The sequence below is a fragment of the Kogia breviceps genome, chromosome 2, assembly GCF_026419965.1.
Source record: "Kogia breviceps isolate mKogBre1 chromosome 2, mKogBre1 haplotype 1, whole genome shotgun sequence".
Taxonomy (NCBI): domain Eukaryota; kingdom Metazoa; phylum Chordata; class Mammalia; order Artiodactyla; family Physeteridae; genus Kogia; species Kogia breviceps.
The window spans coordinates 17,533,350-17,556,401 of NC_081311.1; the positions used below are offsets into that span (position 1 = coordinate 17,533,350).

Here is a 23,052-nt window from a genome sequence, read left to right on the forward strand (position 1 = left end):
TTGGCTGTGTTGGGTCTTCGTTTCTGTGTGAGGGCTTTCTCTAGTTGTGGCAAGTGGGGACCACTCTTTTTTTTTTTTTTTTAAAGATTCTATACTTTATTTTTTATTTACTTATTTTTGGCTGCATTGGGTTTTCATTGCTGCATGCGAGCTTTCTCTAGTTGCGGCGAGCGGGGGGCTACTCTTTGTTGTGGTGCGTGGGCTTCTCATTGCGGTGGCTTCTCTTGTTGCAGAGCACGGGCTTCTCATTGCGGTGGCTTCTCTTGTTGCGGAGCACGGGCTCTAGGCATGCAGGCTTCAGTAGTTGCAGCACGCGGGCTCAGTAGTTGTGGCTCGCAGGCTCCAGAGCGCAGGCTCAGTAGTTGTGGCACACAGGCTTAGTTGCTCCACGGCATGTGGGATCTTCCCCCACAAGGGCTCGAACCCGTGTCCCCTCCATTGGCAGGCGGATTCTTTTTTTTTTTTTTTTTGCGGTACGCGGGCCTCTCACTGTTGTGGCCTCTCCCGTTGCAGAGCACAGGCTCCGGACGCGCAGGCTCAGTGGCTGTGGCACACGGGCTTAGTTTCTCCGCGGCATGTGGGATCTTCCCAGACCAGGGCTCTAACCCATGTTCCCTGTATGGGCAGGCAGATTCTCAACCACTGCGCCACCAGGGAAGCGCCCCACTGATGAATCTTTATGTCTAAATTTCTGCTATTCCAACGCTGCCATGAACATGGCCTTTTCTCAGTACCTGTAAAGACTTCTCTTAAAAGTATTAAATTGGAGTATAGCTAAATTAAAGAGACCACATATCCAAGCTGGAGCTTTGAGTTTCTCCCAGTTTCACACATAATCCTGTGAAGGGGGATGCACGGTGCTCAGTGGGTAACAGGATGGTCTGAATTCAGACATATTGTACAGCGGAGTGGTGCAAATTTTGACAGTTTTTGTTCACTGAAAGTATAATAACTTTACCTGTTTCATCTCCTAACTTATTTTCAAAGAATGCAGCTTTCTTGAGAGTCTTGTAGGGACAAAGCAAAGAAAGTGTCTGAAGATGTACTGATGGTGGCAGCACCTTACACCTGCCTTGTGACAAATTCACAGAGAGGCTTGAAGCTCTGTGCTCCATACATCCACCTCCTTAATAGCTTCCCAACTACTTTAGAACTAGAATTCAGAGTGACAAGCTTCTCCCAGGGACATGTACTAACACATATGTTTAAATGGAAAAAATGAAGTCAGACTTGTTCTATAAGAAAACGAGTCCACTTGGATTGTTTCATTGGACAGTGAAGACTGGTTTTGCTAATTGGCCTATGCAGAGGATGTTTCCATTATTTAAACGAGCTCAATCTGTTGCTTCAAGGTTTTGAGAAGAATATATTTAAAGTGTATAAGATAATATCATTTTCTTCAAAAATATTCTATTGGCAAAGATGGATCAATGTGCACAATAACTTGATTCTCCCCAACTCTTTTCAAGTATATTTGGTTAAACAAGGTACCTCAGAGAGAAAAAGACTAACAGGTGTCATATGTGTGAGATACTTGTGTAGATAGTCACTCAGGGCACTTCCTGCTTTTGGAACAAGCAATAAGGAACTTGTGGGGCAATTTCCCTGCATCTCTGCTGAGGAATGTAAGTCTGGGGAAAATGTGGTTGGCTCAGGTAATATGATAACACATATTACTGTAGATGAGTCACCAACTGTAGGAATAAAATAGAGTTTATTTAAATAGCTCTTTTGTTGCTATAGACTGAGAATCTAACCACCTTAGGAAAAAGGCATAGCCTCTCTTGGAAGTCCGTCTCCTCATCACAATTCTGAAATGTAACCTCAAATCTCATTGCTGGATGACAAAACTGCCACGAAGTATTTAGGATGCCCGTCTGCTTGGGTGATGCTGCGCTGAGGCGAGCATGTCAGCAGCCTATGGTAGAAGGAGTGTCTTAAGGAGGAAGCCTAGTGCTGCTCCCACCGTGACCAGCAGTAGGTCACTGCCTCTCCCGGGGCCTCAGTTTCCCCTTCTGTGAAATGAGGGGATGGAGCACATATTCTCCTGAGGTTCCCTCTCATCATGCTGGCCTTGGCTCATCACTTCCTCTCCGGTGTGACTACAAGGCCCAGGCTGGTGATTCCCCTGGGACCCTTGGTCTGGCATTGAACTGCCACTGTACCCTAAACCTGGACCAGGTGAATATGGCTTTCCTTCTGGAGAACTTTTCAAAAACTTCCTGGTAAGAGATTTTAGGTACACATGAGTAACACACAGGGAACCCTGTTCAGCCTCCAAGGAACAGTACCATGACTTTAGATACTTCACAGGACCCTGAGTTTGCCAGAAGGAAGCAGCCACACTCTCCTTAACCCTTCTGACAGCTTCCTTTTACACAGCTTGGGCCTCCAAGCAGGGGTGGAGCTCAATAAATATTTATTTTGCTCCCTTACCAATATTCTTATGTTTTATGCTAGGCACCCTAAAAGGAAAAACAAAAAGCTAATAAGTGTACTTGTGGCACATAATAAAAATAATCCTTGTTTGCTTTATACATATGTCAAGTAACAGTGAGTTTCTCAAAGTACTCCCCCTTTTATAGGAACTGTTCAGAGAGGTAGGGTGATCCCTGAGCAGGGAGACAGGAATGGGGTGTAGATGGACCTCTCCCATGTATAAGAGTAGGTAAGCGTGCAGGCTCCCAAGTCTGGCTGCTTTGGTTCAGATCTAGCCTCCACCACCTGTTGGCTGTGTGGCTGCGTTGGGTAGATTACTGAATCTCTCTAAGCCTCATGTTCTTCATCTGTAATTTGAAACAGCCTCATGGGGTTCTTACGAGGATCAAATGAAATAAGCAATGTAAACACACTCAGCCCAGGGACTGGAGCATAGCAAGGACTAAAATCTATTATTACTATATTTTTATCATGTCACCCTACAATTCAGGCATATTAGAAAGCGATTCCATTGACTTATTCAGTCAGAAAATCTAGCAGTTAAGCAGTCAAATCTGTCATTTGTGATAGCAATACCTGCTGAGTTTTCTTTCTTCCTAGGAATTTTTTTTTTCCCGCTATAAAATGGAAAGCCAAATCAAATTTGCTCAGCTAATTTTGGCCTGAGAGGTGTACTTAGGACCCTCAACATTTGCCTTACAGGTCAGGCTTATCAGCTCACGCTTGTTAGTGCGAAAAACTCCTTTCCTATCACTGCTTCTGCCACTTTCCTTATCCTGTCTTTCTTCTGGAACAAGTGGACTTGCAAGATACTTCAGCCCCTGATTTGGCAAACACTCTTGTTCTGTGAGAGAGCGTTCCGCCCATGTGCACAACCGCGGGTTCCAGACATTGGAGGGTTTATCAGAAAAAGCCTTTCTTCTGCAGGCGCCAGGGCATGGAGAGCAGGGCCCCTGCTGGCTGTCCCCCTTCTAATGAGGACTGTCCCACCACTTCCGGTGTCCCCACTTTTAGGGACACCAGAATAAATGTTAAGGGACTGTACTATATTTATCAACCCTTGGGGCAGCCTGAGAAATATTTCTAGCTGGATGAGAAGCAACATGAATTTTAGAGCTTGGGTGGAGGAGAGGCAGTGGGTTTTGTTTAATACAGAGCTGTTGGGAAATCTTCGTCATGATCAAATTTGTTTCCAGCAGAGTTTGCGTTCCAGAGTCTTAAAGGAAGTTGGCCCAAGGGTGCACAGGAATAGAGCAAATCTGTTTCGAGAATGCCCACTTTTTGGTGTAGCGAATGTTGACCAATGGCAAAATGAGGTATCACCTCTCACCAGTCAGAATGGCCATCGATAAAAAGTCCACAAACAATAAATGCTGGAGAGGGTGTGGAGAGAAGGGAACTCTCCTGCACTGTTGGTGGGAACGTGAATTGGTGCAGCCACTATGGACAACAGTATGGAGGGTCCTTAAGAAACTAAAAATAGAGCTACCATATGATCCTGCAATCCCACTCCTGGGCATATGCCTAGAGAAAAACATGGTCTGAAAGGATACATGCACCCTTAGCCAAGACATGGAAGAAACCTAAATGTCCATCGACAGAGGAGTGGATAAAGAAGAGTGGTACCTACATACATTGGAATATTACTCAGCTATTAAAAAGAATGAAATAATGCCATTTGCAATGACATGGATGGATGTAGAGATTGTCATACTGAGTGAAATCAGATAGACAAAGAGAAATATCGTATGATATCACTTATATGCGGAATCTAAAAAAATGATACAAATGAATTTATTTACAAAACAGAAACAGACTCACAGACTTAGAGAATGAACTTATGGTTACTGGGGGGAAGGGAGGTGGGGAGGGATAGTTAGGGAGTTTGGGATTGACATGTACACACTGCTGTATTTAAAATGAATAACCAACGAGGACCTACTGTATAGCACAGGGAACTCTGCTTAATATTATGTAACAACCTAAATGGGAAAAGAATTTGAAAAAGAATAGATACATGTATATGTATAACTGAATCACTCTGCTGTACACCTGAAACTAACACAACATTGTTAACTACACTCCAATATAAAATAAAAAGTTAAAAAAAAGATGAGTTAACATAATTTAATAGAGAAGAGTTTGGCCTCTACAGACTGTGTTCAAGTCCTAGCTCTGTCACTTGCTACCCAAGTGACCTTGCTCAAGTTTGCAAAAGCAAATGCAGCTTCTCAGCTCCCATCCAGCCTTCAGGGTCAGTCTCTCACTTGTCTGGGCTCCTTCCAAGGCCCTGGGAGAGGCCCTAGAAATATGTTCACTTGGTCAAATATTTTGTACAATTTGTAAACATAAGACATATTAACTGCAATCCTTTAGGACGACGTCTCTTTCTGCTCTGATTCTCCCTTGTGTTGGGTAGCACTGGGGTGACCATGGGCAAAAGCTGAGTTAGGGATAATTTACTTTGGATGCAGCAGGATATGCTTACATGTTATACAGCCATTTCCATGTTTGGGTAGGTTATTGCTAGCTGTCCTGGGCTGGAAACGGCCAACTCATCTAGTGTTGGGACATGAAGGGCCAGGGCCAGAGGCCATACTGTCATACGAACATGCCTTAGAGCAATGGTCTCCAGAGGCATGTGAGAGGTACAGAAAGAAATGCACGGAGCCAGAAGCTAAGTGTGTGGAAACAATTCCAAATCTCACAGCTCCATATCTGGGAAAAAAATGAGATGTTTCCATTTGACGACGATCTTAAAAACTTACATATTACTAATGTTGAACTATGAAGCAAAAAAGAAGCTTTAAAAATACTCTCCGGGGCTTCCCTGGTGGCGCAGTGGTTGGGAGTCCGCCTCCCGATGCGGGGGATGCGGGTTCGTGCCCCGGTCCGGGAGGATCCCACGTGCCGCGGAGCGGCTGGGCCCGTGAGCCATGGCCGCTGAGCCTGCGCGTCCGGAGCCTGTGCTCCGCAGCGGGAGAGGCCACGGCAGTGAGAGGCCCGTGTACCGCAAAAAAATTAAAAAAAAAAACCTCTCTGTAATTTAAAATAAAGTTTGCTCAGCCACGTTAGAGGAAAGACTGAGCATCCTTCTATTCTCGTCATAGAAAATGATATTATGAAATATTTGTTAGATGAAGAAATGACCAAATAATATGCAACCAAAAATATAGGGGAAAAAAGTATTATAAATGCATGTCAAATGGTTAATTAATAAAACTATGTGATTTTTCTGAACTTTGAGGTGTCTGTAGTATTTAACTGCCTTTAAAATTTTGTTGTACTTTCTTTTCTTAACCTAAACAAATATTAACTAATTTTGAATTTAACCTCCCCTCATCAAAGTATCCCCAAATTTGGATTCCACAAAACTTGGATCTGCCCCTGGATGTCTCATAGTTTCCTGTGAGGATGAAATGAGATGAGTTATGTAAAGTGGCAGCCTCTGCAAGGTAGCTGGCTTGTAGTAAGAATTCCACTATATATATATAATATAATCGAGACAGCTTCCGTGTCTTGATTCTCGATCTGATATACATATGCTTGTGGCAAGAGCGTGGAGGCTGCATAGGAAGGGGCTGAGAACTGAGGCAGGGAGGCCAATTCTGAGTCCAAGCTAACTATCTAGACAAGAGAAGATGTGACCTGGATTTTGGTTTCTTTCTTTTTCCTTCGGTATGCGGGCCTCACTGTTGTGGCCTCTCCCGTTGCGGAGCACAGGCTCCGGACGCGCAGGCTCAGCGGCCACGGCTCACGGGCCCAACCGCTCCGCGGCATGTGGGATCCTCCCGGACCGGGGCACGAACCCGCGTCCGCTGCATCGGCAGGCGGACTCTCAACCACTGCGCCACCAGGAAAGCCCTGGTTTCCTCTTGTAATATGCAGTGGATATCTGTCTCTCTGCTCTGAGGCTAACCATGGAAAACTGTCACCTTTGAGGTTTGAAAATAACTGAAGAGCGGCAATTTCTTATGGTTTAGATATCTGGAATATAAAAAACTCAAACCAACAAGAGAAAAGTGCATTTTCTCTCCAGAAGCATGTCATCTCTCTTCTTCTCACAGGGCAGCTCCCAATATTTCATGTGTATTTCTTCAAGGTGCTGTGCACTTGGTCTTGTAAACTTCTCCTGAGATGGAACGGGGGCTTCATTTGTATTCGTAAAATCTTAATTCTTTTTTTTTTTTTTTTGCGGTATGCGGGCCTCTCACTGTTGTGGCCTCTCCCGTTGGGCTCCGGACGCGCAGGCCTAGCGGCCATGGCTCACAGGCTTAGTTGCTCTGCGGCATGTGGGATCTTCCCGGACCAGGGCACGAACCCGTGTCTCCTGCATTGGCAGGCGGATTCTCAACCACTGAGCCACCAGGGAAGCCCTAAAATCTTAATTCTTAAGCTTGTGCTGGGAAGAGGGGTGTTCATTTATTACAAAGCGTGTTCACTTATTATGTCCTATTTTTAAATTTCTGAAATATTTGATTAAAATGTATATAACAGAAGTATTTATCCTTTAATTTTAAAGGGTACTCTCCTGAGAGAGAAAATTGAGCGGCAGCAGAAACTTCTCTGACTGGTCCTTTGTGGTGGGAAATTCGTCAGTCTTGGGTTTACCATGCTGAGTTGAAAGCCAAACCTCAGGAGATCCTAACTTTCCACAAGCAGAGAGAGTTGAGTGTGAAAAATCTCGTGAGTACGTCTAACTGGGCAGCTGGGGCGGAAGTGACATGGCTTAGACACATGCATCGGGGATGTTGTTATTAACAGTTAATGGTTACTGAGTACTGACAGCTTTCAAGGGGAAGCCACACGGCAGGACAGATTGGCCCCAGTCCTTTGCCCAAGCATACAGCCAGCCGGAAGATGGATGGCAATTCTTTTGTTGCAAATACTTATGGATGACTGACTGAAATAATGAAATAAACAAAAAGATGTCTAAGAGAGACATCTGTGGCAAGTAGTAAACATTTCCAGACTGGCGAGTTTCATCTTCTGTAAGAGCTAATGTGAAGGAAGATGATTTATAATGGGTCTGCACATTGTTTCAGAGGTACATTCATGGATTTGATGGTGGAATGGTAAATTTAACCTCTGAGTCCTAATAATGTTCTGTTTTCCAGATGAGCTCAAGGCTTGTCATATTCTAGACCTGGAAAGCATAAATGGCATTATCTTTGTATATACAAATAAAAATCAATTCATTTTCCAAATGTTTAACTCATTCAGGAAGAGACACACACCACACACACACACACACACACACACACACACACACAAATAGATTCCAGCTAAATCAACAATGTTAGCAAAGCTCTTTTCGCTTATCAAATCAGGATATATTAAGTTCAATAAAGGTGCTTGACTTATAAATCTACAAATAACCAGTTATTTTCCTAAGCATCATTTTGATTTATCATCTGAAGTAACAGTTCCTGTTCCTTATAGTGGCTTTTTGTTAACTTTCCCCTTAAATAGAAGGAAGTAGTACATCTGTAAATAAAAATATGTCAATAAACTATATCCTCTTGACTATAAAAGGACTACATTTTCTTCCTATGAAAATGATAATAGAACAGAAATGCTGACCAGAAACCTTTTCTCCATGATATTTTTGGACAAAACACCAGAGGCTGTATTTTCTTACAGACTTGACATCCTGAAAGGAGACCTGAACTAGAGATAAACTAGAGGTAAACACTTGAGATAAACCTATTGTCATTTACTGCAAACCATTTAGCACCTCTACTCCTGGAATATTTCGAGCTGTTTGTGGAATCATCTTCTCAAATCCACCAGTCTACTTCACCATACCGGAAGGACGAAAACAGTTTTGGGTTTCTCATGCCCTACGAATACAGCCATATCTCAAAGCCAAGTTTCAGGCTGCCCCAACTCATGTCCCCTAGCAACTCTGCTAATCTGACCTGGCTATGAAGGCTAGGAAGCTGAGTTCCCTATCAGTCTGTTTACTTAACACATGTCACATCTAAAATAAGGATTGCTTTAGCTGAAAAAGCAAGTCATTTATAAGTGTGCATTTATAAGGGCAAAAGTCAAGGCAACTGAGCAAACCACTTGTCAACTTATTTAGAGGAAATTGTGTAATCAACTTAACATACCAGTTAGCCTTTACCTGCAAGGTCAAGCTCAGAGTTCCTGTATGTCACCACACTGGCCTATTAATCACTCCGCAGGAAATTCCACATTTTTCTTTAGATTAAACTATAGAAAGTGGAGTGAGAACAGAATCTAGAGAGGATTTCCTGTTCGTTTCTTTGTTTCCTCTGACTTGGTTGATGTTTCATGATTTAAATTTTTTTTTTTTTTGACTTGCTTGCTACAGAATTTAAAATAGGTTCAAAACGATATATTTCAATACGCATTGCCAAAGGGAGCTTTATTGCACAAAGGTAAATCTAGGTATTTGATGGCTGGGTGCCAACTTACTGCTGTAGATTCCAAGTGGAGATAGAAAGCATTGACATTGTTGAACAAGTAACAGACATTTCATTCCAGGGGGGGAAGAAAGGACATAAGCTACTAAATTTAAAACCATTTCCCCTTCTTTTCATGCTGCCAAAAAAAGTCCAGATATGTGGTTTTTGAAGACTTCCTAATTTGAGGCATGATTCTCTAAAAAAAAAAAAAAAACCACCTAGAAATACCTTTAAAATTTTTTACCTGAAACTCTTTATTTTGCCTTCATTTTTAAACAGCTTAATTGAGGTATAATTCATATACCATGCAATTTACCCATTTACGGTTTAAAATTCAATGTTTTAGTATATTCACCAAGTTGTACAACCATCATCACAAGCAACTTTAGAACATTTTCATCACTCCAAAAAGAAAACCCATTCCCATTAGCAGTCACCCTCCATTTTCCCTCAACCCCTCCAGCTCTAGGCAACCACTAATCTCCTTTCTATCTCTATAGATCTGCCTATTCTGGACGTTTCATACAAATGGATTCATATAATACACAGTCTTTTGAGTCTGGCTTCTTTCACTGAGCATGTTTTCAAGGTTCATCCAGGTTGTATTAGTATTTCATTCCTTTTTGTGGCCAAATAATAAACTGCCATTTTATTTATCCATTCATCAGTTGATGGACATTGGGTTGTTTGTGCTGTTTGACTATTATGAATAATGCTGCTCTGAACATACATGTGCAAGTTTTTATGTGAACCTATATTGTCATTCCTCTTGGATACATATACCTAGGAGTGGAAATGCTGGTTCGTATGGCAGCTCCATGTTGAACATTGTAAGGAACTGTCCAACTGTTGGACAAAGTGGCTATGCCATTTTACTCTCTCATAAACAGTGGGTGAGGGTTTTGATATCTCCACATCTTTGTCGACACTTGTTATTGTCTTTTTTATTTTAGCCATTCTACTGGGTGTGAAGTAGTATCTCACTGTGGTTCAAATATTTTAAAGGAAATGTTCACATGGGATTTCTGTATTGTTTTCCCCTGGCCAGGACTATGGACGCCAACTACTGTATGACTGTGGTATCCGGTGCAGCAGACAAGATGGAAGGAAGTGCCGGAAACGCAGATAAAGTACACAAGAAGTTAGCTCAGAGACTTGGGATGGTCAGGGTCTTATCTTGAGTCTACAATGTTCTGAATTTGTAGACAATTAAAAACATAAAATGACTAAACCGTTTGCAAAGGCCATTCAAAGCCGCAACTTCTTTTGCTGTTGTTTGGTATTTTCTTTGCCTGATTTACTTTAGAAGAACAAATTCAGTCTTAACTGCAATGTGTAATTTAAAAAGATGATTAATTTTGCTTCTGAAGAGCCATTTGTAGCTACTGTTCTATTTGAGTAGCTTCCACGCTTATGTTTCCACTTTCTGGGGGGCTTGGACCCAGCAACCAGAAAGATAATCCTCCTTTGTGGACATTCCCACAGTTAACTCCACACACATCTGGATGGCAGTTCAATAGTCCACTGTTATTCAAACAATTTGTAATCACACATACTGTGTGTCAGCTAACAAGCCAGGGTGTATAGCTTTTCAGTATTCCATAGCACGCAGCACGCACAATTTACAAATAAAATAAAAATATACAGCAAAGACAACAGCACATTCTTCATTGAATAACTGAGTAAAAAGAGTGTCTCTGTTGAAAGACAAGACACCACTTGTTATTTTGACGGTCAATGAAAAGAGGTACAGAAAACCATATTTCATCTGTTAAGTCTTTTAACATGGGAAAGTTCCAAATCTGTAGCATTGCAGAATCTGGGGCCATATGTTTCTTTAAGCTGAGCTCGAATCAGAGATGGCCAAATAACCACCAGCAGTAGGAAACGCAGCTGACAAAATTCTCCAGGCTTATCCCTCTAAGTCATGGTAGATGGGGGAGAATGGGAAGGATGGACATCTCACCACGGTCAACAGTTTTTCTCATTACTTTCAGCCGGGAGGATGTTGGGAGGGAGAAGTCGAGTTCGACTCCCCAAGTGGCTCACAGTTTTGGAAACAAGGGGTTTGATAAGGCCAGAGGAAGTGAAGTTGAGCTTGTCTGGAGAAAAAAGGGCTGGGGACAGGCACTCCACATATACAGCCATTGAGACCCCAGACAAGCCATTGAGATGACAAGGTGGCAGAAACAGCATGCCAACGACCAGTCATTGTGGGATAGGGAGGTGTTGGGAAATGCAAGCAGAGGTGCAGCTGTGCAACATTCCACCTGCCCTGCCTCACTGGCAGCATGGTGGCCCCTGACCCTGAGGGGCTGCCTGCATCCCTGGGAATCCGGAGCCCATTTAGAGCAAGTTAAGGCCTTGGCACATGTTGAGGCCTCACTGTGGGATCACTCAGCTAGGTCACTGCTTAAGTCCATAAGACTCAGGGACCAGATGACAAAGTGCTTCTTACCCATGAGGGTTTTTCCCCCAGGGTTTCCCCACTGGTTTTTAGCCCGCAATGCCATAACTTGACTCCTAGGCTTTGCTGAAAGCTCCTTAATAGAGGACAGCCCCAAGTCCAAGGTAAATACGGTTCTGTCATCTTGTAAACTCAACAACCTTGTAAGAAAATAACCATTAAGATCCAGGTGGCTCAATAGAGGAAGAAACTGTCACTGTTTAATCAGGTTGTATTGGGGAGAAAAGATGAGTTTCACATAGAACTTTGCATGTCTTTACTACTCTCCACTCACATAATATTAATTCCTTTAATATTTCAGGTGTCTAGTCGTTTTGTCCCAATATATCAGGCATTCACTGAGGACCCATTATGTGCCAGGAAGGGCACTGTATTCTGGAGATATAAAGAAAAAGGAAACACAATGCCTGCCCTCAAGGATCTCACAGGAGAGCCACTTCGGCACCGTGTAATTTATACCATGAACTGAAGGGGAGACAGAAGTCAGCAAGGGGGCCCAGAGGGAAGAACGGTTACCCCAAATGAGGGCTTGGGAGAGCTCCCAAGAGAAGCTAAGATTTAAGCTGAGCCTTGCCAGGTGAGTGAGCTCTACCCGGATGAAGGGAAGTGCAGGCAGAGAGAACATTCTGGATGCTCTGCCAGTGACTAGCCCACATTACTTGCGGCTTGACTGAGGCCTCCTGCGTAGGACAATGTATCAGCATGGCTGGAAAACCAGGTGAGAAATCTAAACTCTCTTCCCATACTCCACTCTCAGCATGCTGTTCACCCCAGGAATTGGCAAGGGAAACAACTGGATTGTGGTGCAGTGACAAACCCAAACTTCATTAACCGACCAGAACATTCATCTTGATCTCTGGACGTTGGTGGACTTGCAGGAGGGCCTCACGGCCATGCCTAGAGCTGCCCACTGGGGCACAGACCTGCATCTTCGGCTCTCTCCTTCACACCAGCTGGAAGGCAACAGTGCCCTGGCTCAGGGATCAAACCAACAATAAATAGGAAAAGCAAAAAGAACTGCAAGAAAAATGACTCAGCAACAGAAAATCATCAATTTATAAAAAAAAAAAAAATTTTTTTTTTTGATCTCCTAAAGTACGTCCTGAAAGGAAAGGAAGCCACAGACAGCTTTAATTTGCCAGATCACTGTAGGTCTCAGTGACCCTGACAGTCATCTTCACATGGATGGAGTGCTCTTGTTCTATTTTGGAGGTACTATTGCGTTTCACACACAGAGGCTTTGCCCTAAGATCACAGAGCTGGATTGAGACCTTACAGGCCATCCCCGCCACCTCCTGGGAATGCAGGCTCCTCGCTCACAATGTACCTAAAATACTGCATGCCCTGTCCCAGGCATCCCAGGGAACAGAAGATGGGGAAGAGACTTTCAGAATTCAGCCTTATTATTTTGCCTGGAACATCTTTCAGTTAAAAATCATTTTTTAGTTATCTCCTTATGGGACCAAATGAATAATCCAAATCTCATTGGAATTTCTCCTTTTAAAAATAATTGTCAACTATTGAGCAGGCTCCTCCTTTGATCATTACAGAACCACAGAGCTTCAGGGTAGTAAGAGCCCAGACAAGTCATCTAGAACCACAGCACACTGCATGCCTATATCCCCTGGGATAAGCACCCTTGCTAAGTAGCCAGGTACTTTGTATATAAATCCTTCCACCAACATCATCTCACTACTAATTTTCCATTCAGGGCAGCTCTCTCAGTGAGAAAGTTGTTCTCCTTTTAAGCCACAATATGCATTCCAGTAATCTCCACCCACTGGTCCTGGGTCAAGCCTTTGGGGCCACAGAGATAGGTCTAATGATTCTTCCACAGAACAGCCCTTGTGAAAGTTGAAGAGTATTTGTTGTGTAGTATGTCTCACCATCTCTTACCTCTGAATGCACCTCAGTTTGGAAAGAAGTCTCTAATTTTGGAATTCAGAAGAGGTTTTGGTTTCTTATCAAAGAAGATGCTTTTAGAATCATGTCCTTCCTAGCATTCAATTTCTGTCTTCACTCTGCTGCTTGTTCCAACCAATGTAACTATTCCTTCATTCATCCCTCTAATCTAGCCATCCACCCATCTACCTACCCACCCATCTATCCATTCACCTAAACACCCATCCAGCCAGCCAGCCAGCCAGCGGGTACTTACTGAGAACTTACCACGTGCAAGGCACTATTCCAGGGCCCAGGGTTAGAGTAGAGAACAAGATAAACAAGGTGTCTGTGCTTGTATAGCTTACAATCCAGTGGAGGCATCTCACAATTATCAAGTAAATAAACAAAGAAAGAGAATAAAGTACAAGGTATCAGGTTAGGTGGGCAGGGAAAGCTTTTTTGAAGACTGACATTAAACTGAAATCTGAAGGAAGAGAAGGAGCCAGCCAAGTGAAGATTTAGAGGAAGAACATTCCAGGAACAGAGCAACAGGGGCAGAGACTGAACAAGAGTGAATGTAGGTCAGTTGGGAGAGAAAGAACAGTAGGAAATGGAGTCTGAGAGGTGTGGAAGCATCAGAATGTGTGTGTGTGTGTGTGTGTGTGTGTGTGTGTGTGTGTGTGTGTGTGTGTGTGTGTGTGTGTGTGGTTAAACCACCACTCAGAATGCAGTCATTTGTAAATTCGGCTTTACCTGCTTGTAGCAATAGCAAATCAAGTTAGTTGATCCCTGTCTCTCTGTGGCCCACAAATATATTGCTTTTCTCCCGAATTTCAATTAAAAAGGTCTTGTAATGTATCAGTGGAGTGCTGCTATAGGGGACTCAGTGACCAGACCGGCAGATACTAATTTCAACGGACTTGTAGGATTCCTGAGCAGTCAAGGAAGAACAGGGTACTTAAATCCAAAGCCAACTCACATTAACTCAAGAACAGACTTTGTGTGTTCTAACCAATTACACCTCCTCCGCTAGTTTTTAAAAGCTTTATTTATGAAGCCCATATTGAAAATTAAATGTTTATTACCATTTTTTGAAGGTGAGGTATAGAACTTGGCAAAGTATTGATTAATAACTTGTGGATGGCTGGTGTAAGGAATCCAGTTTGAACCCTGCTGTAAACAACACATCAGCAGAGGGTTTCAGCTATTTGCAGGTTCAGAGCTTGCCAATTTGTAATTAGCTGCAGATTTTCAGTTACTTCTCAGCAAACAAAATTGTTTTATTTGCACCGTTTACTTGGCATTTAATTTTAAAAGAATCCAATTGATTATTCTCAAAGACAATGAATTTGGAGGGCTGGGTAAAATAAATAGATAAATTTTTGAGTAGCCCTACATCTGTATTTTTGTTTTGAGAGATATCAGGGTACAGAACTTGGCCTAAATTCAATCAACTCTATCACACAATCCCAAAATGCATCCTGTGCAATTTGTCAAAAAGAAGATTTTTGGCAACTGCATATAAAACTCTTGAGGTTTGTAATGAAGAACATAATCTGAGGAGGAAAAAAAAAAAGCAAAGTTGCATTTTCTGCTAATTGAAACTGGTAAACCATTGTGAGTAACTTTGAATTAAATAGAAGACGAAAATAATTTAAAATGTTAGTCCTTGTTACTTTCATCACACTGGTTTCCTCTCTCTCTGGCTCCTTACAGGCCCATAGTTTTTTCTCTGGAGAAGGAAAAGCCATGGGATTAGAAAGGAGGAATTCATTCTGACTCGCAGATCAGGGAAGGTGAGGAGGTAAAACGCAAGAGAGGGAGGAGGGATGGAATTCTGCAGCGGGAAGCAGCAGCGGCTGCGATGGCGGGAAGGAAGACATTTTCGGGAGGGAATGGGACAGAGGCAGAGCAGAGGGCGTGTGTGCCCTGGTCAGAGGCCCAAGAGCAGCCTAATGCTGTCGGATAGACGTGGTGTAGCAGGTGGGATGGGACTGAGGGCAGCAGGAGGGAGAACAGATTGCAGACAGGCTGGGCCAGCAGGGGAAGGAGCTTGAACCCTGCTCGAAGGTGGGGAGGAGCCAGTCAAGGGTTGAGCTGGGCAGTGACAGGGTCAGGATGATATGTGCTTGAGAAAGACCAGCTGGGGAATGAATGGTCTCTGAAAAGGGGCAGGAGATGTAAGAGCATAAATGAGAAGTGACCTGAGGTATTTCAGATGTGCAATCGACAGAACCTAGAGAACGCTCCTACAGACTGCAGGAGCGAGAGAAGACACGGGTCTATGCTGATCCTCAGGCGTCCTTAGAGGGTAAAGCCATTATCCAAGACAGAGAACATGTGAAGAATAATTGTGATGGGGTAAGAATGATAAACACACACAAACTCCCAGAAAATGCCACGGTAAAATGCTATGGCAAACCTCAAAAACATTATGCTAAATGAAAGAAGCCAGTCACAAAAGATCACATATGGTATGATTCTGTATATATGAAATATCCAGAGTAGGTAAATCCACAGAGACAGAGGATGGTGGGGTGGGGAGTAACTACTTACTGGGTACAGGCGTTTCTTTTTGTGTGATGAAAATGTCTGGAACTAGATAGAGGTGATGGTTGCAGAGCATTGTGAAATGTGCTGAATGACACTGAATGATGCTCTTGAAAATGGTTCATTTTATGTCCTGTGAATTCTACTTCATTTGAGAAAAAGATAAAAGGAAAAACAAACAAAACAAAACCAGAACCCCCCCAACACTATGACAATCCATGGAACCTTATATTCCTGAGTTGCACATGCCCAGAACCTCCTCTTAAACCCAAAGAATATAGACACAGAGAGGGAGGGTATGCTAGCGCCCCTTCATCGAGGGTAATCGTCTCTTGGGCTCCCAGCAGACACCCTCCTTCCTACCTGTTATTATGTGCATTTTCCTTGGAGGGCCTGGCCTGCTGGCCTTGGGAATGTTTAATCTGTAAGAACCCTATTCCATGTAGGTGTATCCTCTACTTCGACCATCCGCCTTTACTATGTCAAACTCTGGCTGACCTGGTAATGTGAGTAGTCAATCTGTCATGTGGGAGACATTTTGGGGGGAGGGGGAAGAAGCAAAGCACACAGAGAGAGGAGCCTGTAGGTCAGGAAACAGTAAGGAAAACTTTCTGGCATTCATATTGGTCATCAGAAGCCCTGGGGGAATAAAGGGCTCCCTGAGGCTCAGTGCATCATTAGGAAGATTAATTAACATTTGTAAAGGCCACACACAATGTGAAAGGCCCAGTAATGGATCTCCAAAAGCTGGAGTCCTTGTTTTCCAGAAGGGTCATGAAACAAGGAGTGGAAAATATTCCCTAGAAGACAGAGCTGGATGACCTCGGCCCTGAGGAACACTGCAAAGAAACGACTGGGCTTGTCTGGGATTCTCTTCATTCTCCAGTCGTATCTGATCTGACAGATGTGGTGAGCAATTAAACCCTTGTCCATTCATAGTCTGAATGCTTGCACTGCGCAGAGAATGGGGCAGGAATAATGAGAGGCACAGCCCCTCTGGGACTATTCAGGAGGGCTCAAATTTGCATGGTCACATGAACCCGAAGGAAGTGGATTATGCTGGCCCGGCCAGGAAGTGGAGACCGCCAGAGCTTTCTGATTTGCATAAATCATAGGGCTGGAAGGCAGAGGGGCTTACGGGCTCTCAAAGAAAGCCAGGTGTAGCTGCCTTTCCCCCAATTCAGTACATTTTTGTAGCTAGATGCCTACTCACAAAGGCTGTATAGGAAATTGAACTTGTGATGTCATTTGTTCCAAAGTTTTCTGACTATGTACCAGTAAGTTTCCCCAAAACATGATTTTTACAAGCAAAATTTCTACACAGCCTTTAATGAATGGGTTCTTTTAATCACCTTGAAAAAAAGGTGATGTGGTAAGGGGTAATGCATTTTATTATGATTACCGCTGTCAAACAATTTCTAATTGTGTGACAAGGTGCTTAAGAATTGTTTATGAAAATACAGTTAATGCCTCTCAAAAAGGATTACATTCTTTTTAAGTTTCAAATGAAGGCTACCAATTAATTAATCCATTTACATAAAAATGTCTTGGATCAGCTACCTGAAAAGATAAAGGATGAAACCTATCCTCTAATTGGAAAAAGAAAAACTGCTATAAATATGTGGTAATAAACATAGAGAAGCACTGTACAAAAAGTAAATAGAAGTCATTAATTAAAAACTGAAATGTCTGGGCTTCCCTGGTGGCGCAGTGGTTGAGAGTCCGCCTGACGATACAGGGGACACGGGTTCGTGCCCCGGTCCGGGAAGATCCCACGTGCCGCGGAGCGGCTGGGCTCGTGAGCCATGGCCGTTGGGCCTGCGCGTCCGGAGCCTGTGCTCCGCAACGGGAGAGGTCACAGCAGTGAGAGGCCCGCGTACCGCAAAAACCCAAAAAACTGAAATGTCAAAAATTTTATTTTATTTTAAGCATTATTAAAAATATTGGTGATGTCAGATACTTTATTGAATAACTTCTCTATAAATACGGCTTTCCAGTTATACCATTTTACTCAACTTTCTTATGGAAAGTAATGCAAAAATTACACAATGGTTTTAGATTGGATGTAAATCTCCCTTCAGTTTTTTCCTCCCATATAGCTGGCTTCACGTTATCTCCCAGATTCACAGATATCAGTCAACAGAGCTTGATTAAGGCATTCAAACCTTTGCTCCCATTGGTTCTGAACGAGTCCTACACTTGATACAAACAGTCATTACAGACCCAGAATGGAACAAAGCAGGCAGATATTTACCAGAGAAAAACTGAAGTTGCTTAATCACTTTAATATATATAATCAAATGGAAATTATATATCACCCGGACTAATTATATATCATTTCTTGGCATTTTGTATAAATTATTCTGACTCTATCAGGGAAAAAAATTTAAAAGATTCTTTTTTTTTTATAGCAGAATTTTCACTGTAATATACATCTCATGTGAAATCCCATCTTTCTAGTATCTCTTCTTAAGTCTTTGATGACTTAAGTTCGTTTTCCCTAGTGTTTTCCAAGCTGTGGCTGAGCTGCCATTTTGCAGTTGGAATTGGTCTTTTCATGGTCACTTACTGGATTTATTGACACAGTGGTTGAGTATAATGTTGAGAAGAAAAGTGGAAAGGAAAAGAAAGAGAAAAGAGGACATGGAGGAAAGGAAGAGGGGCGTTTAAGAAAATCCTAAAGGTGCAAGTTGCTATCAATAGGAAGGAGAAATGCTCAGTCTCAGAGACTGATAAGAAATGAACTGCCAATGTCAACAGGTCACCTGTCACAGGGGCTCCATGTGTTGGTGGACTGGCAGGAACTGACACCCAGGCATGCCGGCTCTGCACCAACCCTCACTCTAAATGATTTTAAAAGTACCTCTTACAGTCACTCTTTGGACTGACAGGTTCAAGCCACAAGGTGACTATCCATTGGCAGGGCCCAATCTCTGCTATACAAAGGCGTGTGAGGGCAGGAATTATCAATAAACTCCGAGAGAAGCATTCTCATAAGTAGAAATAAAAAACTTAAGCTCTAGCATAGTCTTTAAGGATGCAGAGAAACGAGGGTCACAGAATGGAGGAAACCTATGGATTACCGGCGGCTATAATCTCTCTTCCTTACCAAGCCCATTTCCACCTTCAAAATAACCCAGCTAGTTCATGCGATCTTCTAAGGAGCTCAGTGCCATTTGTACAAATGGCTGGCGTTATTTTCATGCCGTGCTGCCAAGAAGTATGTCAATGAGACCTGGGTCCGGAGAAGTTAAATAACTCATTCCATGTGACGCTGCTGGGGAGAGATGTCCTGGTGCTGAGGTTCCTGGATTTGAGGTCAGGATGCCCAACCCTTGACCCTTGAACTTTCTGGGGAGTTTCGGGTTTGCTACTCACAAAGAAGGTTGAAGGAACTCTCCAGAATCACAGCCAGGCATGATCCTTGGTAGTACCATCGCAGCCCCAAGAAGGTACAAGTCCCCTTTCCAAGTCTTTGTAGAGAGTATTTTACAGGTTACACCAAAGGTGTCCAGCCCACGATTAGCCGATTTTCAAAAGGAGTGTGGACCTGTGTCTTCATTGCTGCGTGTCCCACCAATGACAACGTACCACACCATAGTGGGTGCTGTTCCTCCACTGTTTGTGACTTGTTAGAGGGTATTTTTGTATAGATCCCTTGGAAGTGTGCAGCAATCTGTGCTGTTTTTCCTGTTACCACTGTTGTGTATTTTGGATTTTGTTTTGTTTTGGGCTGCACTGTGCAGTTTGCTGGATCTTAGTTCCAGGACTAGGGATCGAACCTGGGCTCCTGGCAGTGGAAGTGTAGAGTCCTAACCACTGGACCACCAAGGAATTCCCCTGTTGTATATTTTGAATACGCTCAATTTCATGGAGGGGAAGTCTTTCTAAGATCCTATACAGTGATAGAACCTCTTCAGTTGTAAAACCGAGACAGTTCCAATCTCTGGGGATTAAAGATAAGCACTTTGCTTGGTATAAAAAAAAAGTCCCACAATAAGTGGTAATTATCACAATTATTATTGCAGAAAAAGAAGTGTAAGTCGTTGTTTAAGGCTACAAGAACAGCTTTATTTTCGTATTTTTCTTCCCAGAGGTTTAAACTGTTCAGGTCTGTTTGCATTCTTTTTGGTCTGTGCTGATAGCAACACATTATTTAAAGACTGTTAGGAAAGTTGATCCAAGAGAAACATATGCTTTGAGTCACTGACCTCTTTAAATGACACCTTTTTCATTAATTATTACCTTTCAGTGATAGCGCTGTGGCCAGTTTCTAGCCTCTCTGATGGCTTATGTGAGTTTGAGGATAAAAAGTGGTCTGGAACCTTTCTAGCCAAGGAGCAAAAGAACCTCTCTGTTTCAACTTTTAAGACAAAAGCAAAAACAAACAAATAAACAGACCCCTAAAGGCCAGTGTGATTGTTAAAGCTGAGAAGTTAGACCTGGTTCCTAGACTAGCTTGGCCACTTAGGAGACACACAATCTGAGTAAGTTGTTTCCTTACTTGCAAAATGGAGTAATAAAAACACTTATCTCTTAGGGCTATTGCAAAGGTTTTTAAAAATCCACTAACATAAAGGGCTTAGCCCATGCCTGGTACATAGAAGTGGTCTACAAATGGTTACCATAATCATGCTACTATCAGTAACCATAAAACTCCCATATGGGAATCAGGGCATTGGTACAGGGAATGTTTATTGGTAGATATTGATGGAGAACACTAGGGGTAACCAAAGCCCCTTTGACCCCCAATTCTCCCTCTCTGTATGTGTACATGGTATGATTCTATTTCTTCTCTTCCACTTCAGGAAATTCATTTGTACTTGAAAATAGTCACTAAGCTGAGCCCTTTGTGACACATGTGTTTAAAAAATGTGGTGGTGATACCTAGGGTTATGAGTTTTTTTATTTGTGGAGACAAAGGTCATATCAGACTTCAGCACTTGTGTATTTTCTGGGCCCACATACTATGGACAATCTCCTTTATCCCCTTAGTGCCCCATGCATGGTAAGTAGAACAAATTTTTTTTTTTTCTTTCTCTTCATGATATAGGGCAAACAGCCTGTGTTATTCTAAGAGGACGTTAAAAAGCAAAACTATTTCCAGAAATTTCTAGTTTACTTAACAGTTGTGGATAAACACAAACCAGGTGTCACTCTCCCACACAGACCCTTACACCATCTACTGCTGAGTTCATCAATGGTGTGAAGCATTATCAATTTTTCTTCTTCTCTTGCTATTGGAAGATAATATTTCTGATTCTATTCAATTTTAAAAAGTTGAAGAAAGATAGAAAGAAAGAAAGAAAGAAAGAGAAAAAGAAAGAAAGAAAGGAAGGAAGGAAGGAAGGAAGGAAGGAAGGAAGGGAAGGAAGGGAGGGAGGGAGGGAACGAAGGAAGGAAGGAAGACGGTCTGTCTTAAGCAGGGACTGGCTTCAGATCCTGAGAAGTTGTCCTGCGGTAAAATCCCTTTCTCTGGTAAGTGAGACAGCTGGTGACTTGGAGCCATGCTGTCCCCTCGGCAGCTCGTTCATGTCAGACGTGCTACACAGTGTCAGGGCAGCTGCAAGGCATGCTGGGAGTGTGGCGGGGGCTCTTCTGGGGCCAGGCTTGGGGGGTAAGGTTGGGGTGGGGGAGGGTAGAGTCCTACTAAGGTTGGTTGGTCCTCAGACAGCCTGGAGTCCTGAGAGCTAAAGGTGACCTTTCACAAGCCCACTTTTTAAAGAAAAGATGTGAGATTCCTTCAAAGAGTGGATTTTACTAATCCTGGATCCTCAGGGAGGGTAGGAAAGAGATGACAGGAAGGGAAAAACTGGGCACAGAGTACACTACTGTATCTTTTTTTCTTTCACTTACAAAATCTTATTCTGAAGATTAAATAATTTTCTTCCCACTGTTAGTAGTATTATATCTGTGACTGCTCTACTGCAGGGTGTTTTTTCTGCCCTGAAACTGGACCACATTTGTTACTATGACTTGTTAATTCATGTGGTTTGTACACTGAAATACAAACCATCCAAAAGCTCACGACTTCCACAGTGAGGAACAGCTATTTAACGTTACTCTACTTATTCCACGTTCTAGGAGACATTCCTTGAAGAATGACTGCTTATAATTTATTTCCTATCATATTTTCTTCATGTACGCAACTTCAACTCCTTGGGGATCATCAGGATTCTTTTTCTGCAGGGTATCATTAGGGAAAGAATGTGGCTTCTCTCTTGGGAGAGCAATTTTGTTCTGCTCTGTCTTCTTTTAGTAAAGATTTACTGAGTGCCTACTGTGTCCCTTGTTGTAGGTAAGCGTGATAGAGGCAGATGATGGAGGAAGACGGGCTCAGACAACACAAGAACACACAGAGCAAAAGCATTTGGGGTTCCACGGCTGTTGCTTCTCAGACTATCTTAGATGAAGGAAAAATTCTTGCTTCGGTGTTTCATTTCCAAACTTCCGAGGACTAATATGGAGTCCTAGTCACGTGACAAGACACGCGCATGTGCACTCAACAGCATGCACAATGGTTTACGTGCTGTTTGATGAGGCCAGTCCACTGACCACGTGCTTGGATGCTGTGGCAATGGCAAATTGCTAAAATGTTTTTAAATGCCTACTCTAGCTTTCTCCACTTACAACATCGTAGGATAACAGCAAACAGTTCATGGACCGGCACCAGGAGTAGCTCTAGACCAGAGAAGGAATGATGTCCAGTGAAGCAATTTAAAGCCGGCACCCTGACTCCCGTTTTGTGTTTTTCTGCCCAGACTCCGGCTCCGCCTGCAAATCCTGCAGCCTCCACCAAGCCGGTGCAAAGCAGGAGCTAGTCTGTGAAAACTAATTCAACTCCAAGATAGTCTGAAGTCCTTGAAGACCATGAGATTGTCTGTAACATTTTGGGTGTATGTGCATTTTTCTAGAGAGAAATTCCCTAGTTCTCATCACATGTTCAAACGGGTATGCGGCCGAAAAAATGGTTCAGATAAACTAACTTCTCAACACTTTTTCATTACCCGGCAACTCTAGTTAAAAGTTTTAACATGCAACCACCCATGATTCCCAGGAAAACACACACAACCTGGGGCACTGTTGGTTTTCATGAAGCCTCCCCGGATCTGGTGACCGGGCTGGCTATTTCCAGGGTGTTTCAAAGCATGCTGTTCTGGGTTAAGAAAGTGACTAGATGTGTCTACCGAAGGCTTGGATAGCAACAGGAGGTTAACTCTCTTCAAGAAATTAAAAAAAAAAAAAAAAAGTCTGTGAAATAAAGAAATAAAGGGAAGT

The 23,052-nt window shown here is 42.9% G+C and overlaps 1 protein-coding gene across 6 annotated transcripts in view; it reads right to left on the minus strand.

The window, feature by feature from the left end:
- The window catches only part of VTI1A (vesicle transport through interaction with t-SNAREs 1A), a 561,291-nt gene that overhangs the window by 272,232 nt on the left and 266,007 nt on the right, over positions 1-23,052 (minus strand). The window contains exon 9 of one of the 6 annotated variants that reach the window (XM_059051712.2): positions 12,162-12,293. The exons of the other annotated variants lie outside the window; for them this stretch is intronic. Within the exon in view, the coding sequence (XP_058907695.1) occupies positions 12,185-12,293 (109 nt within the window). The 3' untranslated portion in view covers positions 12,162-12,184. Of the gene's footprint in view, positions 1-12,161; positions 12,294-23,052 lie in introns of those variants that run through there. 6 annotated transcript variants of the gene reach the window in all.